General features: G+C 40.0%; 2 protein-coding genes across 12 annotated transcripts; both read right to left on the reverse strand.

Moving 5' to 3' along the window:
- Positions 1-1,320: 1,320 nt before the first annotated feature.
- dbnlb (drebrin-like b) lies at positions 1,321-10,673 on the reverse strand. 9 transcript variants are annotated; one of them, XM_035658760.1, is made up of 15 exons: positions 10,495-10,648; positions 7,996-8,051; positions 7,661-7,773; positions 7,498-7,572; positions 7,033-7,182; positions 5,811-5,888; positions 5,196-5,347; positions 5,029-5,083; positions 4,731-4,802; positions 4,041-4,164; positions 3,616-3,732; positions 3,201-3,275; positions 2,927-2,988; positions 2,730-2,829; positions 1,321-2,164 (listed from the first exon to the last, which is right to left on the reverse strand). In XM_035658760.1, the coding sequence occupies exons 1-15, from the start codon at positions 10,575-10,577 to the stop codon at positions 2,028-2,030; spliced, it is 1,449 nt and encodes a 482-aa protein (XP_035514653.1). In that variant the 5' UTR covers positions 10,578-10,648; the 3' UTR covers positions 1,321-2,027. The 9 variants fall into 9 exon arrangements, with proteins under 9 accessions (XP_035514653.1, XP_035514652.1, XP_035514654.1 ...); XM_035658759.1 differs by having other exon boundaries at positions 2,924-2,988; XM_035658761.1 differs by lacking the exon at positions 4,731-4,802 and having other exon boundaries at positions 2,924-2,988; positions 10,495-10,673.
- Positions 10,674-11,490: 817 nt separating this feature from the next.
- Positions 11,491-17,586, reverse strand: ube2d4 (ubiquitin-conjugating enzyme E2D 4 (putative)). 3 transcript variants are annotated; one of them, XM_035657823.1, is made up of 7 exons: positions 17,291-17,586; positions 15,911-15,974; positions 15,773-15,804; positions 15,587-15,664; positions 15,355-15,460; positions 14,424-14,517; positions 11,491-14,280 (listed from the first exon to the last, which is right to left on the reverse strand). In XM_035657823.1, the coding sequence occupies exons 1-7, from the start codon at positions 17,312-17,314 to the stop codon at positions 14,235-14,237; spliced, it is 444 nt and encodes a 147-aa protein (XP_035513716.1). In that variant the 5' UTR covers positions 17,315-17,586; the 3' UTR covers positions 11,491-14,234. The 3 variants fall into 3 exon arrangements, with proteins under 3 accessions (XP_035513716.1, XP_035513717.1, XP_035513718.1); XM_035657824.1 differs by having other exon boundaries at positions 17,199-17,310; XM_035657825.1 differs by lacking the exon at positions 17,291-17,586 and adding an exon at positions 16,114-16,625.
- Between the last annotated feature and the right edge of the window lie 705 nt (positions 17,587-18,291).

Genomic DNA, 18,291 nt, shown 5'->3' on the forward strand with positions numbered 1-18,291 from the left:
AAGTCCAGATAACAGGTTGATTCATTTAGCAAGCAAATATTAAATTACACGGATGATTTCCAGTTTACATTACAGTTTGATACAGGCTGAGACAGAACATTTGGGAAGTATTTCACATGAGTGGAGCAATAAAATGCCAATTCTAACCATTATCAAGATGACATATTATTGCAGGACTCTAATGAAACACTACTTAAGAACTAAAATGTTGCAGTTTGTTTCCTCTTGAGCAACATTCAGGAGAAATTTGTGATTTGCACAATGTAAGATCTGCATTTTGTGACGACATCCAGCAATATGAAACTCAACATATTTGATGACTTGCATGAAATACATGGATCTAAAACATGGTAATTAATTTTTTAGAGACATAAAGTCTTTAAATTGAAAAATAAAATATGCAAAATGGAAAAAAAACAAGTTAGCTGTCAATGATGGAGTTAGACTAAGTTTAAAGAATATATTGGATGTCTAGTTTTTTTATGCAGGTTTTGTCTTAATACCATAACATAAAACAATCCTTTAATAAATGTAAGTGTGCAGGGCGCATCATTTGTAATTCACCTGAAGACAGATTTAACTGAAGGATGTGGGAGAAGTAAAATCAGATTTTCGTGTGAAAATGAAACCTATGCATTAGAGGTGAATTCCCCAGCTGTTGCCTCATTCCAGGAAACTGTTTGTAGATCACATACCGAGTCTGTGTATACGTACAAGTTCCTGTTAGACCTCTGAAAATCCCTATAGGTTTTCTATGTTATTTCAAACCTTTCTAAAATGTATGCAGCCTGTGCTCGGCCTGAGAGAAACGATATGACAACACGCCTTGTTTATTTATTTTATTATGAAGAATGTCTGTGCATTACAATAGACTCTGGAGAAACAAACATGAATAATGCAATGGTTACACGATGCCCTTCTCTATTAATGATCAATTGATTTCTCTGTTTGTCGACTGACCTAAAAACCTTAAAGAGCAAATAATTTTGTTCCACCTAAAAACAGTGAACTTGCATAAATTCGGCTGTCAAAACAGTTCAAATATTCAATTAAAATGTGACTGCGTTCGCTTCCCCTCATTATGGCACCATAATACCACAAATCACCTATTAGAGATCTGTTGTGCACTCAAAATCAACCTCAGACCAGCGAGATCCAAAAAACAAAAACAAAAAAAAGTTAAATATGTTGAAATGATTTGGTTCAGATGAGAAAGGACTTGAAATGAAGACCGTTTTATACTCACAGTTAAAGGGAACTTTACCGTTTTAAGCATTCCCCACTAAAGTCGACCACGCAGAGCACAGCAAACAGCATCTGTTTATTCTTTTTTTTTTTTTTTTAAATATTCACTTCAACCACAGTCAGATCAGTACTAAAACATGGTTTGAAATTCACACAGGATGTAAGTTCAATCACATAAAAAAAAAAGAAAGAGGGAAATTCAGTCTGCCGGTAAAGAAAGGCAAAAACAAGGCAAAAGATTATACTGTAGCCGGTACCGCCATCTTTGATTTTTTTTTTTTTTCCTGAAATGTACAGGAACATTTGCTACAAGTAACAACAAAAGAATTATACCTGAAATAGAACTGAAGTCACTTGGTAAGGAATGCTAACAAGAAGTGCCATTAATGCTCACAATTGAATTTAAGACTTAACGAAGGCTGATATTTTACTGCATCACATTTATAGGTAAAGAGATGGATCATTTGGGGGGGAGTGGGAGGGAGTTTTGGTCAGACTAGGGGTCGTCACAAATCCCTAAACTATGCCATCATTTGCTTACAACATCAATTTAATGGAATTGCTTTCTTTGAAATGAGGAGAGATTTCAAAAGCTTCTGGCCTCGATTACCATCCGTTCGTTGGTCCATGATGTGGAGGATGCTTTACTCCGTTTCAGCCTGATCAGCTCACTTGTGTGCGAGGACCGACTTTGGCGTGTGTTGTTTTACTGCAGAGGTCCACTGCCAGGGCTGCCAGTGTGATAATCTGGGGTGGTGGGGTGGGGGATGGCACGCGCTGGGCTAGATAAGCTCCACGTAATTGGCTGGGAACATTCCAAAATGGCCGTCTGGGCTGTATCCTCGCCACCAGCCCTCGTCTATCATCTCGATCCCGGTGATGATATCGTCGGGATCGAACGAGATCTCGGTGTCGTCAGCTGAAGAGAAGAAATGTCTAATCAGGGTTTCTCCAGATGGAATTTAAGATTTTTGAAAACACCTTTTTAAGACTATTATGAATGCAATTTAAGGCCTATTTTTATGTACATACTAGCAAAAAGAAAGTACAAAGGATATGAAGGATAATAGGAATAGGTCAGTTTCGTTTGGTAGTTGTGATATGATAAACATGGGGGAGGCGGGTGACACGCAAAGGGCTACAGGTCGTGGTCGCTGCAGCCTTGGTACATGGTGTGCCAGTTCAGACATTTTAAGGCTAAAATTCTGATTATTGGATTTTAGACTTTTTAAAACCCTGAACCCCCGTTTCATGAACATCAACAAAATTACAGTATGATGTACATTTACCAATAAGATAATAAGAGTAATTCCAAGTGTGTGAACATTACAAACAAATAGCTACTTAAAAGAGTAACATAACACTAAATATACTTTTTGTTTGTGAGTCTGGGTTTGAATGCATTGTTAGAATTTGTGAAGCTAAAACTTATTTGACTACACATCTGTTAATTTGGTGTTATAGTGTAGTGATAATAAACTCACCAGCCTGGTAGTCATATAAGGCTCTGGCACAGACGCCTCTGTCTGATGTCTCCTCAGCAGTCACCTCAGCAGTCACCTCATAGGAGTTAATCTCCTCCACCTGGGAGTAAAGAGGGTTAAGTTGTGTTTTGGGATTATGTATTATGATGGAATTAAACAGTCATAGCATTTCCTGCCAAAGGAAAGTAAACAACTACCTGGGCCGGCTCTTCATAAACCGCCTCTTCGATGTGGGAGATGGCAGCCGGGGGTGCTTCCTCTGAAAGGAGATTACCATCAATATTGTGTCTGATGTGTCTATCTACCAGCAGGTGGCAGCAGCGGATCCTGATCATAGTTTGGCTGGAGCGAAATAATTTGTCCTCATAACAAATTACAGCAGCATTTTTATAAGAAGCAGATGGGAGGGTTGGGAAGCTGATGTGTAAAGGGTTAACCACGGAGGCTGGTGTTGTGTGAAAAGGGCCCCACCTTGCAGCTGCTCCTGGGGGGTCTCCTCCTGCTCATCATACTCACACCTGGACTGTCCATCATCCACATCAGGCTCTTATCAGCCAAAACACAAGCACAGACATGCATGTACACAGAGAACACGTTCACGAGTCCACACAGGCTGAAAACCACCACCAGACATAACGGCATTCTTGGCACGTTTCACTTATGAAGTAAGGAAACAATAATCAGGGAGTTCTCAGGAAAGAGAAAATACACTGAATGGAAGCATGACTCACGATGAAATACATGATTATAAGTAATATGAAGATGATGGCACACAGAAACAACAATGAGAAATGAAGCATGCAGCTTTTAGTTAAGTATGAGACTGTTACCCAATGTGCTGTGTGCATGTACTTGTAAGCGTGTGTGTGTGTGTGTGAGCTCACACCTGTGGCACGGACAGGAGAGGCGGAGCCTGCTGGGACAGGAGAAGCTTGGCGCTGAGGTGAGCTGGCTCGCTCACTTTCATAGACTGGCTTAGACAGAAAAGGGCTTTGCAGACGCCCTGAGCGAAGACACACATGGAACCCCCAAAACATGCCAAAAAAAATGGACGAGAGAGAGAACAAAGTGCAGACAGGTTGAGCAGAAGGAGAGAAGACACCATGATGGAGACAGTGTTAAGTATGATTATGAGACCAGTAGACAATCTGATGGAGAAGTTCTGTAAAAAGACAGCGTTAAAGCACCCGTTTGTACGCACCGCTACTTGAGCGAGAGGCTAAGAGAGCTGTGCAGTAATGCAGAAGGGGCAGGGACATTTAAAGCAAACAGAATTAGATGTTGAGGTCATGGTGTATACTGGGGTGATACCTGGCTGGGGGCTAGCAGGGGCGGCAGCGGGGACGTCAGAGTCACTGGGAGTCATTCCCCTCTCTCTCTGCTTGAACATCTCTCTGGGGTTTACGGCACGCTGAGAGATGAGAGACGCTGCCTCCTAGAAGAAAGAAAACATACTTATCTTTACCTACAGAGATCAAACTGGATCCTCAAATAGTCTCTGAAGAGGGATCAGTCATGTAGTCATAAATAATCTTATGTGTCTTGTCTTGTTCTGCCTGTATTTTCTTGTTGAGTTTTGTGTTTTTAATGTAAATACTGTACTTTTTTGTATCCAGTCTCTTGTGTATCTGTTGTTGTGTCTTACAGATTTTAAAAAGCCTGTCCAGGGGGCAAGCATTGTGACTTAGCTTAGGCTATGAATGCTGTGGTGTGTGGCATTGGTTTAGGATACGTACTTGTCCCTATACAAATAAACATTGAATGAAATACGTACAATAAGCATTAAGAAAGCCACAGGTTATTAGTAATGTAGTGGAAAGTATTGCTCTGATCTCTGTAAAAGATGGTGAGAGAGGAGAGACCATGCCGTAGAGACTAGAAGATGTTACGCTGAGCTTCAAAGGGTTCACATTTAATTCGAAAGAGAAAACACTTTGAGATAGGCAAGGAAAAGGGAAGTAGTTTGGCCAGAGGAGGGCGCTTTCAGGACGGGGAACTCACGTTGGCCTTTTCCACAGATTCACCTCTCTTGACTGCTTTCTTCTGGGCTGCCTGGTTCTCCTCATGCTCCTCCTGATGGTGTCATATCAATGTCGGCACTGCTGACGTTAGCTACCTTCCTGACTTAAGTTTACAACATGTGTGCGCTAACCAAACTTATTTAACTAGCAAGATTATAGAAAAGTGGGTAACACTAAGTAAATGTGACTCAACAATCATCTCATTTAAGCATGTGTACGTGGGCGTCAGGTTACTTCACAGCTAATCTCGTCAAATGATGGGAGAGGGAGAAACTCACCCAACGTTGTTTCTCATGCTCTTTACTCTCGGATTCCTGCTGCTGCTGGTACTTCCTATTAAACAAATGATAATATAGAAAAGAAAGGGAATGTAACTTGAACCTTTTAACTGTCTGTATTGCTAACCGGTCTTAACCAGTGCGCATTTCCGCCATTTGATACCTACTTTTGTTGGTCGATTTGAGTGGCCCTCTCCTTGTCCCTTTTGTCCCTTTGCATTGCCTCCTTGGCCTCTCGGTCTTTCGTGTCTTTCTCCAGTATCTTGCGCTCCTCCTCAGCCTTGCGCCGCTCCTCCTGGCGACGTTTCTCCTCTTCTTTCTAAACGGCAAAGAGGCGGGCAAGGTCAGCGTTGGTTTGGCTATTTTGTTGGTTTGGTCATTAAAAACCCTTAATTTCACAATAGTTTATCTGAGAAAACTGCAATGTGCAATGAGCACCACTTTCTGGGTGTATCTGTGACAGGTGTGGTGATGAGCCAAAAACTGCAAACAAAGGACAAAGATCCAACGATGCCTTCGCTGACTACGGTTCCATTTGTGATGGATAAAAACTGCCTGCCTTGTGTTTTTTTATCGGGTTTTAAGGAGAAATGGCAATATTTGTTAAATGTTTCAAAAGTGCTAACTCTTGCAATATTGTGGGGAGTTCCTGCAAATTCAATGATTCAATACATCTTACATAAAAATAAAAACTTTTTTAAGGGTTGCTCATGGTACTCGTCACACTGTCTCAGAGAGGAAGTTGAACTCAGCATTAGCTGAATGCAAGTTCAGAAGCCTACCTCCGCCTGAGCCCAGAAGTTGTCTTTGTTGGTCTTTCTGATTTCTGACATGGCGTTGGTCTTCTGGTACACTGAGCCCTGCATGAAAGGAAAAGACAATGGAATATGATAAACTTTTTACGTAATAAGAAATACAGTGGGATCCAATTACCAGAAACTGTTGGTTAGCAATATTTACTTTTTTTGGTTTGGTCATTATTCATTAAATGGATGGAAATGAAAACTTGTAGCTTCTCTCTAACTGATATGACGCCATATGTTTGGTTAAAATATTGTCACATGATGAGCCTCGTTTATAAAGTGCAAGTTGCTTTGATTTTTTTAACGATCAAATAGGAACCAATGGTCGCTTTTTCTTTAGAGAATGCGCGAAAGCTGCATGCGAAAGCTGCATGCTGCCTGTTACGTTACTCCAGCCTTGTGGAGCTGCGGTAACTTCTTAACTTTTATTCTCTTTTTGTTCGTTCTTATTTTTCACCTGTAAACTCTATGAAGTCCTGCCCTCTCTACGATGTATGGTTTTGAGGAGAGTTTTTTGTGTTTTATTTGGTGTTTTAATGTCCGCTTCCACCGGACACGCTGCCGTGTTTATTCGGGAACAGCTGATGGCACTAATGCCGGCCGGTACAGGGGACAGAGGCGCTGATTGACCACCTGAACTCTGGGAGAAAAACACACCGGGGATGCAGGAGAAGGAAGCAACGTCGGGGAAGAGAGGATTGGTCGAGACGGACGGCTTTATGAGAGTGAGAAGATTGAAAGCAGGTTCTCCCTCTCTTGTATATGGTGAATGTACGGTCTCCTAGCAACAAGAGAATGACTAACGGCATTAACGCAGAGCCCGCAGAGTACCGGGAGTTCATCTGATGTGTTTCACTGAGACATGCTGCACACGAAGTATCTGATATTGATTCTGATTCTGATTTTAAAGAGAGTAAGACGGACAGAGAGGAAAGAGGAATGTGTGTTTGGGTCTTTCTTGGTCAGCATCTTCCAATTGTTCTGCTTTGGAGAGTTTGTTTAAAAGAATGTTTTCAGTGGTAGAAGTGTGTGTGTGTGTGTGTGTGTGTTAAGGGAAAACCATAACAAAGAGAAAACACAAACATTTCAAATGTGTCCTGGTATTAAGATTAAGGAGCCTAGTTAAGATCTCGCCCTCTGCTTATCTTTCCAGCATGAAACACAAACAAACAGGAGGGCAGGAACTGCATGCGCTGCATACCACGGGACCCTGAGGGCCGCTGTCCTGGAAGCGGCTGGAAGCTTCTTTGTGGAAGCTGTAGTTCGCTCCCGACGCTTTGGCCACCTTTTGCATGATCGCCTCGGGTTCCACGTCCTCCTCTGCTCTGGCGTTTATTGTGACATGGGCCCCCTGAAACAGCATGACACGAAAGTTCCTTTTAATGAAAGACAAATACAACTACAGTTCTTATCTTGGTTTATGCATGAACCGCCCAGTAGTTTGTGTACATGCACTGTTTGCTGCTATGATATGAATGCCACGGACACCAATCCAACTCTTGCATTATTCCAACAAAGCCTGCACCATGCTGTATAGTATAGTAGTCCTGCTCAAAGGCCTCATTAACATGCAATTGAGCAGACTAATTAAAAACCTCTGTAAGCATAAAAAGACAAGTTCAAATGCATATTTAAACTAGACATGCTAGAAATACTGCAGTGTTACCTTAAGAAAATTGGCCATGGAGCTGACGTGATTTGCACATAATCCTTTCCTGGCATCCTTCACTCCTTCTCCAGTCTGAAACACAAAGGATTATTCCACAAGTTCAACAATGGCCACAACAAAGAGGACAAACAACTGTACAATAGCTAAGGGTAGCACAAACCCAGTTGATGAGGACATATTTAGGCAGACCAGAATTTGGATCCTGGACCCGGCAGAAAGCATACATCACTTTTCCACTGTTCAATTCCTCAACCAACTCCTCCAGTCCTCCATCTAAAAAAATAAACATTGTGGAAAAGTCAAACGGTTACTGTGGTTGGTTGTGTAACTGCGGACATTTTTCCCTTTACAAATGATGGGGTGAGAAAGCAGACGCATGCAATGCTTTTGTGCTGATATTCCAGTGCTGCAGCTGTATGCTGACAATGAAATTCCTGCACACATTTGGTAATATTGTGGTGAGATCATAAAAACTTGATAACACTATCGACTCACCTCCTTTGTCTGCCAGGCGGATATCATTACTGTTTCCCTCGTACGTGAACAAGGCCCTGCGGAAAACACAAGATTAAAATACCAGCTAAAAAGACAACACAGACGCGGAAGGAAGAGAGTTTGTTCCAGAAGTTGATGTGCACTACTTCACATTAAACAAAAGAATTGATGTTTTGGAAACCAGTTTTAAGGAACCTTCACCCTTTAGCTCTATTTCAACATGATGCATTTCACAGGGGAAGTAAGGTAGTGTGAGTATACTAGAGCTGCACTTCTGATTTCGTTGTAAAATCAGCCACGTCAGTAACTTTTACAGGTTGTGTGTCGCTGAACCAGTAAAGACTGCACTTCCTTTTCCTTATATATTATTAAGAGGCCAATAAAAATAACTAACGATTAGCAGCCCTACACAGAGTGAACCCTCAGATAATACCAGGCCATTTCTCTGCTCTGGGTCTGACTAAACAGCATGTTATATATTTTTTTATAGGCACCGAATAGTGAGAAAATACTAGATAACCACATTAATCAAAGGATTACGCCGACACGCTCTTACCAGAGCGGCTTTAAATGCGTCAGGTTTAGGTGCGCTGGCTCGTAGGTTGTTTAGATGAGTCTATAAATTTATTTATGGACATTTTGTAGCCTTTAGTGTTAGATTACTGGGGGCTATCAGGAGATAAGACAGGGACAAGGCTCTAAATGAAAGCAGAGCTGAAACCATTAGTCTATTGCCAGAAAGTTTATCTGCAACTATTTTTATACTCAATGAATAATTTAAGTCACTTTTTCCAGACAAAAAGGGTAAAACTTTTATGTTTCCAGCTTCTCAAATGTGCAGATGTAATCATTCTCTTTGTTGTATATGATAGTGAAATGAATATCTTTGGGGTTTTGGACTGTTGGTTGGATAAAGAAAGGCTTTTAAAGACTTCACTTTGGCCTCTGGGAAACTTATTATGTTTCATTATCTTCTCCCTGTCATGATAATAATCAGCACACTAATCCCTAATGATGATAATACACCTTTAGGTCCCATTGAACAGGAAACCATAGATGCTTTATGATTTTGCCTCAGATCAGTACTACACAGAAGAATCATCATTTGGCCTGCTCTCATACAGAAACTTATACATGCTTGTATTCTTGTAATATACCCACGTGATGCACTGTAACTGCGATGATCATCATATAACAGTTAATACTCTACTTAGGATGTCAATGTCAGACCAGTATACGTGTGTAAAAATGGAAATACTGCAACACTTACTCACTGTCAGGTTCAGTGGCCTTATAAAGGCTTTTGCTTCTTATCAGTAAGTGGAACTTACACTGAAACTAGGCGATGAATGATCACTTCTTTTATCCTATCTCGACATCTTTGCTTTTTGCCGTCAGGACCACTTCAGTGACAACTTACGGTAAAAGCGCCCTGTTGTGTTACTAGACGTGGGCTGACTAAATGCCTAAAACTGTGTGGCAAACATTTTCAGGCTGAGTATCGGGCTGAGTATGAGGCCAGCAGGAGTCCCTTGGCAATTTCTCCGTGGGATTAATTAATTCAGGTCACCATTAAACACCGCAGCGGTCATCAACAGGTCTCCTTTCATTCTGGGGCTGCACAATTATTAGAAATATCAACATTTTAATATGACCAAGTGCAATGAGCTGCATCTTTTTGAGAAAAGGTCAAATGTGTGACAAAACAGCATTGTCATGAAGTACAGTAGTGCTGCAGAGTTGCATACTTGTGGTACAGACGCCCACACATTTCACATCACGATATTAATAGTTTTAATAGAAAAAAAAGGCAATTTATGATGCAAAAATGATCATTTCCACACTAATCTTGAATCATATGGCAATATCTGTGAGAAATAAGAGCAGTATGAAGTTTTTACCATATCGTGCAGCCCTCATTTCAACTTCAAAGGCAGCACAGACACTCTTGTAACGTTAGGTAACGCAAAAGAGGAAGCCCCTAGATTTTACTTTCACATATTGGTTATATTTGACTTCTGATATCTCACCAGGAAGTGTGTGCCAGTGGCGAGCAACTTATTCATTCAGTGTTTCTGCAGACAAGAACATCAAATTATTTCTAAACACACACACACACACACACACACACACACACAACGCATGAGGATTAAGTGTTTAACGCCTTGTTAGTTGTTAGTGAACAATAATTAATTAATTAACAACGTCACTAGCCATGCAGTTAGCTCCTCATTAGCGTTCACACAGAGCTCAACTCTCAGGTAAACGAAGCTGGATTTCGCTGTACGTTATACCTCATTTAATAAGCAGTAAGTTAGATCTGCTGTGGTTGACAAAGTGCCATTAAGTCCCAGGTTTAAGTTCACCCAAGGTTGGGTTAACGTTAACGACTGGCTCAATGCTAGCAAGCTGCAACAGAAAGCCTCCTGAATTGAACTAACTTTCGTTTTTTTTTTTTGTTTTTTTTTTTGTAAAATAAAATAAAAGCCTACTCCTTACCAGTTGGTGTTGGATTTTTCATCCACCACTTCTTTAAATGCAGCTGTTAATGCAGGGCCATTTTTGCTGAGGTTCACTGCCATCGTTACACTGAGTACAGCTAGCCAGCTAGCTATCCGGGATGCGCCCTTCCTTACTGGGAGGAGTGGCGATGATGCTAGTTTAGGCTAGCGGCTACCACGGATTCCTCCACGGCGACACCCCGAAGGCGCGGAGCTTGTTTGCGTTTTTCACTTTCCCCCCAAGCTGAGCTATTAATATACGCGGTCGGGTTTTCGAGTAATCGTTAAGATGAGCCAAATTCTTATTTTAGGAAAGTGAGATAAATGAAAGCTCGCTCTGGGGTACGATTGTGTTGTCTGCTCCGCACGAACCGCGCATGAGGTGTTGTTGAATCAAACGCACCCTACAGCTCAAAGGCTCTATGATTAATAGCAACTTTTTACAGTAATTTTATTGCCCTTACATTGAAAGCAAAATCGGCCACAATTCATTTAAAATATGCCCACATTTTCTCTCTCTTATTTAAAGCTGCAGAAGGTAACATTTATAAAAATAGGTTTTTGTTATATTTGCTGAAACTTTAACTCTATCCTGATAGTAGTGCATTAGACAGACAGGAGAGGAGAAAGATGATTGCTTGTTAAGTTTCATTCCCAGGTTGTCAAATACCGATGCTGGAAATGACATTCAACTATCAACAATCAATCTTTAAGCCACCAACCCAAAGGTCAGGCCCGGTGAGGCCCGGTGGATTCTTGCAAATCCCATTAGAAGTACTAGGAGCCAGAGGAATTAGGTTTATTCTTGTGTACTACTGTTGGGATACACTTAAAGTTACAGCAAATATAACAAAAGGTTGTTTTTATAAAACATAAATACCTGCTGCAGCTTTAAACTATTATTTACAGGCATCTGCTCCTCCTTTAATGCCATCAATGCACAGCTGGTTCTGGCTCATACTGCTGTAAAGACACACAAAAAATGACTGCAGACAACAGTAAACCAAGATGAGCTTTATTCATATGTTATGACACGGTCAATAGTTATCTTGTGTAGGCTATGTGAGGACATGTGGACGTTCATGGTGGCAGTTCAAGCACACATATATTCCAAATTTTAAGATGCATGAAGGCTGGTCCTGCATTCAGAGAAAGCCAGGCTGAAAAATATTGGTGCTGTTCAAGCAGGATTTCCATGTCTACTGATGAAATGAACCACCCATTTAGGGGGGGATACAGCCCTGATAGCAAATTTACAGTTTATGACAATGTTCTCTCTATATATACACAAAATGAGGGTTAAGGCTAAAATTTTTAGTCAGAGGTGTTAGGCAGATGAATTGTAACGAAATCCCTGATATCTGGCAAATGGCTGTGAGAAGGTTCTCCAGAGTGCAAAGCATGCTAAGCTGCCTATATAAACTCTATTGAGCACACTGGACAAAGGAAGTCAATGTCGCATCACTCACATGATGAATTGAGGCTGCATTCAGTCGTACAGTTGGAAGATACTCCGCTTTCAAATAAATAAACAGCCAGATGAACAAACAACAATGCACACAAAGTTTGAACTAGTACTATTACACACAAGTCATTTTCAATTGTGGTCTGGCAGCAAAAAAGACTTTCACTGCATTTAGAGGATATATTTTCAAAGTATATACTGTATTTCAGGACAACTTGTTTTTGACAATTATCTCTACAGCCGCTAACAATGATGAAAATCTATATTTGGCGCCTAAACCGTGATGTTAATTCTACAATCAAAGCTTCTAATATTTTCATGCTTTACTATGGACCTTTCTGGATGAATCCACTCAATAATGCCTCAATAACTAAATTTCTTCCCCTTTAAAACATCAAATAATTCCCTTTATATTGGCAGCATCAGCACATTATGAGCCAAGATAAAAAAAAAAAATCATAGCATTTCCTAACTACTTTATCCAACAGTCACAATGGAGTATATTAAAACTAATATTACATTATGACACATCACAATCATGTTAAATTCTGGTGACATGAATGGAAAAGAAAACTGCCTAAAACTAAAGCTTTCAAAGATACAATACAAAAGGTCACAAATGTATCACCCAGACTAACTGTTTTACTGTCAATGTGGATTATTAATCCAAAAACAAATGTTTGCAGACCCGATCATGAATATGAACATAAAGAAATGCTGACAAACTTCACATCACCTGATATTTAAAGCGAGTTAAATTGTCATGGCAAGTTACTGTATTTATTCACCTCAAGTAACGGGATGCACATGACATTAAATGACTGGGTTTGCAAAATGTCAAGTCCGTTTAAGTTCCCATTTTTAGTATTAAGTGACACCAGCTGTAACCAAAGGCCATTTCATTTTAGAAAAACAGTAGCATGTACATGTTTAACAGCGTCATTTAAAAGCTGTTCACATCCAAGTGTTGTTCAAAAATAAATGGAAATGGTGACGCAAAGAACCGGAGAGGGATAGTGAAAAAAAAACCCTCAATGTGACAAAACAACAGTACTTCTGGGACAGCATATTTTTGTGCAACACAGGAAATCAGGGCCTATATGCATAAAGAACTTCAGGAGTGCTGATCTGTCTTTGATCATTTTGCCTCTTCAGGAAGCGTGAGTGTTTTCTTTTACATGAACAAACCAGTGAACTTAGATAAGTTTTTTTATTTATTATTTTTATTTTTTTTAAGAAGCCTGATGATATGAGCCCTGGTCATTTTTCTCACCATGGGTCACTGCATGTAAAGGCTGATGATTTGGTTAGATACCTGAGTAACTGTACTGAGGAGGTGGCACACAGCTTAGCTATAGGCCAAAGAGTAGCTATGTTCATAGCTACACAACAAGTAACAAGTCAAACAACAGTAGTATTTTGTGCACTATGGACACCAGCCATGGGTGTTTACTTATACAGGATAAAAGGGCAATGACAGCATGTGTGAGAAAAAGGGAAGTTGACATTCACCCTGTGGAGCCCCGGAACAGTGAGGCAAGGGCCTCCTAACAGCAGCTCTCCAGTGTCTTCAAAACCACTAAATACTGTTTTTACAATTTAAAATGCAATGGGTGATAGAGACCAATGCTTCTTTTTAATCTTTCACATTGTTTCGGGGTAGAGACAGTATGTGCCAACAGATCAGCTGCTGGTGATGGCACTGCACCATTTCGTGTTGGACAGGGAACATTCTGCCTCAATTGCACATATACCGAAAATAATAACACAGAAAGGCCACTAAATACATGGAAATACAGTAACAACAAGACATCCAGTGGGACACAGACAGTACCTCTGAAATGAAGGGAGAGCCAATCTCCTAAATAAATCGAAAATTTTTCCTTCTGAGTAGCACAACGATATGAATCACGGACAGTGAAAATGATGCGTATGAATAGCAACGATGATAGTGATAATCACAATAGCAGGAGTAACAGTTTAAAGTCTGAGTGTGGCGGTATGGACTGTGAAGAGTTTCCGGTATTCCATATGGGAGTGCTTTAAGGAGCCCATCAGGTCCTGCTCAGCAGATCCATACAAGTCATGAAGGACAGCACATGGTAGCAGCTCAGCACATGGAAAGCCAGGTGGCACTGTACCTCATTGTATCGCTTCCTCCTCCAAAAGATGGGCTGTTTGCTAGTTTTTTCCCTCTGTTGCTCATTTGCCTCAAGTTACAAATCAAACGTGTTTCTTTTGTTCTCATTTGTATTTTGATCTCCCTGGCACTCTCACATTGCATACTTCTGTGTCCAATCTCTCGCTAATTTGTTGTACCTGAAAAACACATGCAAAGTGAAGAAAAGAAATCAGGTGAACCTGCAAACTGAGAACCTGAAACACTTGTAGATAATGAGTCAGCAGGAAAGTGAGCTAAGATGAGAGATGTAAGGTAAATCTCATTCATGTGTAATACTCACTTTTCCCTGTCAGCCTTGTACGTATGGGCGATCTCCGGCACCAGTGGGTCATCCGGGTTTGGATCACAAAGAAGAGAGCAGATAGACAATAATACTGTGGAAGAATGAATCAGACAGGATTTAGATTAGAATCTTAATGTGACAGTGAGAGGGGATTTATTGGCTATAGACAGACCTACTCCTGACTCCTGCACTGCCAGATGTGATTTTGGCATCTTTAGATAATCATCGCAGTCTGGCTGGGCGATAATGATAAACTAGAATGTCAATATATATGACCGAATACCTTAAACTGTGTGTTGAGCCCTGACAATATTATTGTAATGAACAAATATATGCAGGCAGTAATCCATTCATTCATAGCAGAATTTTTGTATCCTGTTAAAAATATTATTAAATTGAACTTTGAAACTAGACTCCATTTGCTCTTTGAACAAGAACAACATTACCAGAGGGAAAAAGTAAAGGCTCTCAGAATTATGACCGATTTATACAATGTACTCGAATGTCAATGGTCTTTGGATGTTGCAGTGTGACAAGAAATTCAATTTTCTGACATATGCAGTATTTTAGCAGTGGAGAAGTACACCGAACGCTGCCTGAATGCCTAAAAGAGCTGAAGACTTCAGCTGAAAGGTAATCAATATTTCAAGATTTAAACATTTAATAGTACAGAAGAGAATCTAAGATATGGATTTACCAGAAAAAGTATACACTTTCAACTTGAGGAGTGACTGACACACCAATTTGCAGCAGTTTCTTCTTTCTGATTCTGCATATGCAATTTGTATGTATTTATTTTTTTCAAATGTAGATGCTGAATGTTTGAAAGAGTGACTTGGCTTGTTTAGCTAAAAGTACTGTACTGTGCAACACTCCCAACTGTTTTAATACATAAAAATGTCAACATACATCTTGTATTACCCCTTACCTTTAGATACTGTAAGTGCAGGTGACCATTGTGATCTCAGTATATCCAGACAAATACTCCCATTGCTGTTGATATTAGGGTGGTAAATCTTTGTTGTGAATGCAACCTGTGACAAAACAGAAAAAAGAACATTGTAATTTTCCAGTGAAGCCAACTACCTGCACCACAGAAAAAATAAACGACTGAGGAGTGAGTTAAAGCGAGTAGAAACACGCGGCAGACCCTCACTCACTTTGGGTGGTTTGAAGGGGTAATCTGTCGGGAAGTGAATGGTGAGGAAAAACACTCCGCTCTGATATGGGCTGTCACTCTGTTGAAATAAAAATAGAAACAAGATAAGTCTGTAGGCAGCAGTTTGGTTCATTCATTTTGTTACTTCAATCGTATTTCAATTGGGTTCAAGTACAGTTTCACTTACGGGACCCATTATTGTTGCCTGCCAATGAAACACTGCGGGGGGAAAAAATAAATGAATAACCTTTAGTATAAAATAAATGCAAACGATGTAATCTAACAATGTAAAAACACCCAGGCTTTACATTGATGAACTACTTACAATCATCTCCAACTGGTCCAGCGGAGCACTGAGCAGGCGGGTCCCTCTGCAGGTCTGACAGTTCCTAAAGGCAGTCGCATAAAGAAAAAGATGTACGGGTCAGTTGCAGTATTGTGACAGCTGCTACAGTTTTAAATTGGGCTTGCAAACAGAGGGATTGTTTTATTATATTGGGCACACACAAAAAAAGTAAGTAAACTTACGCGTACACTGCAAACATTACAGAATATTGCAGAATAAAATATGCTGACGCTAGAGGGGCAATGCACTGTATGTCAAAATGATGGATCATGGATGAATCCTATTTATTTTGAACTAACTTCCACTTGTCCTGAGGGATTCAGAGAGACCATCTTCTTTGAAACTTAACTGAGGCTTAATCCATATAGTGTTTGGTTCAATATTAAGTTAACTAACTTAACTTTCTGGAGGTTAAACCCCACATTTCAGCCAGGTTGTTATTACCACCAGTCTTTCCAGTCGCAGCCATGTTTGCCGTGCAGTCCTAATCCAGGGCTGTTGACATGTAAATGCTGGTTACAGGACATTTTAGTCACCAGTTAAATTTAGTCCATGGAGGTTTCCGGTTATTATATCAACAATGAATGTAAACGCCATGGCCAAACCACATTACATATTATTCAGCACAGGCAAGAAAACACAAACAGATGGTTAAACAGAAATTAAGCCCGTTATTTAAGACCTCTTGAAAGGAAGTGTTATCTATTCTGTTATATAAATACACACTGTGGCCTGCTCCAGTGCCCCATTTACTATTCCATATATGGCAACACCGACACTGGGGTTCAATTTTGGCAACCAGCAAGCAGCTGTCATTCAACTGCGACTAAACACATCAACAGCCATACTGCCAGTGACCAAGCACAAGGATTTTTTTATTTAAAAAAAAACAAAAAACAACAACTAACAAGCTTGAGAATTCAAAAACAAATCCTGTGCATGACAACCAATCAAACCGAAGCAGCTTTCTTCTTGTGCTGCACTGCGAAATTTTACTTGTTTGCATCGAAGTGGCGGATCAGGAGCTGTCCGATAATAATGAAATATTTAACACAAGCGCAAAACGTAGGGCTGTCAAAATAAAAAGGCGCTGTTTTTGAGGGGTGGTTTACTGGTAGCTAACGTGCTGTGGCAATGCACCAACAGGGCATCAGTGGTTAGCTCGTCTTTGTCTTGAGAATTACATTTTTAAAAAAAAAAAAAAAAAAAAGGAGCACAAAAAGCAGGCAAGTACAGGCTAAGTCGAGCTATAGACAAGGATACACACCGGTGAGATGTTCACAGGGGGTCTCACACTCAGGGAAACACGTCTGAAAGAGGGTATGATTGGCACACGACAGGGGGAAAACACATACTCACCTTCTGGATTCTTTTCAACGCCATTGCATCAATGGCTATGCTGGGTAGCCTGTCAGCTAACAGTTAGCACTTCACACATACAATTTGGCTTCTGTGGCCGCGTACTTCCAACTCTCACTGTAGGTATACTCAGGAGAGCACTTCTAAAATATAACAGGCTCTGGGCTTTTGGTTTCTACTCTATCTGTTGTGTTAAATCTTGATTTTTTTTCCCTGTAGCTTCAGAACAACCGAGGTATTTTGCTGTCTCCTCTCATCCCCTACTGCTCTTCGTGCCTGGCAAATCTGATTTTGGTAATATCGCGAGACTTTTTTTCGACAAGACGTGAGTTGTGAATTACGACTTCCATGATTGTAGTTTTTAAATTATTTAAAAAAAAAACATTTTTACGTGTTTTATCGTTTTGACAGGTTTCACTTCGCAAAAAAATCTAAATTATATGACTTTTAATTATGAATGAATATAATAATAATAATTAGTGTTTATTTATACAAAAACAACAGAATTTGACCTCCTATTATTTAATCAAAATGAAATTTTGTCTTGATATAATGCTATGACACAAAGCTCTACACAAGTGCTTCTCAGAAATTGTGGCTGTGGCTACCAATTCTGTCCCTTCTGTTTGTCACTTTATCACATGCTGCCTTAGATCAAGAGTTTTTATTTTATTTTATTTGCATTAAATTGTAAATATATTTTGTTATAAAGTAATTAAATCCAAAGCTTAAACAATACAATCATCATCCTTATCCTCTCGTTCACAACACTGATAATAGAGATAGGAAGGCGGTGTTGTAACAACAAGTTAATACATGCATTCAAACAAATACAGTCTTCAACACAATAGCTGAGTTCAGGTGTCCACAAGATGTCACTATTTGAAAAGAGCAAAAACACACACAGGAAAGACATGGCCAGAATAGATTATTATGTACAGCTTCAACCGGAAGACGTTTTTGCAAGATTTACGGTGTCTATTATTAAACTGAATGTTGCA

The sequence above is a fragment of the Morone saxatilis genome, unplaced genomic scaffold (genome assembly GCF_004916995.1).
Source record: "Morone saxatilis isolate NCDOM2014 unplaced genomic scaffold, NCSU_SB_2.0 Contig16, whole genome shotgun sequence".
NCBI classification, from domain to species: Eukaryota; Metazoa; Chordata; class Actinopteri; family Moronidae; genus Morone; species Morone saxatilis.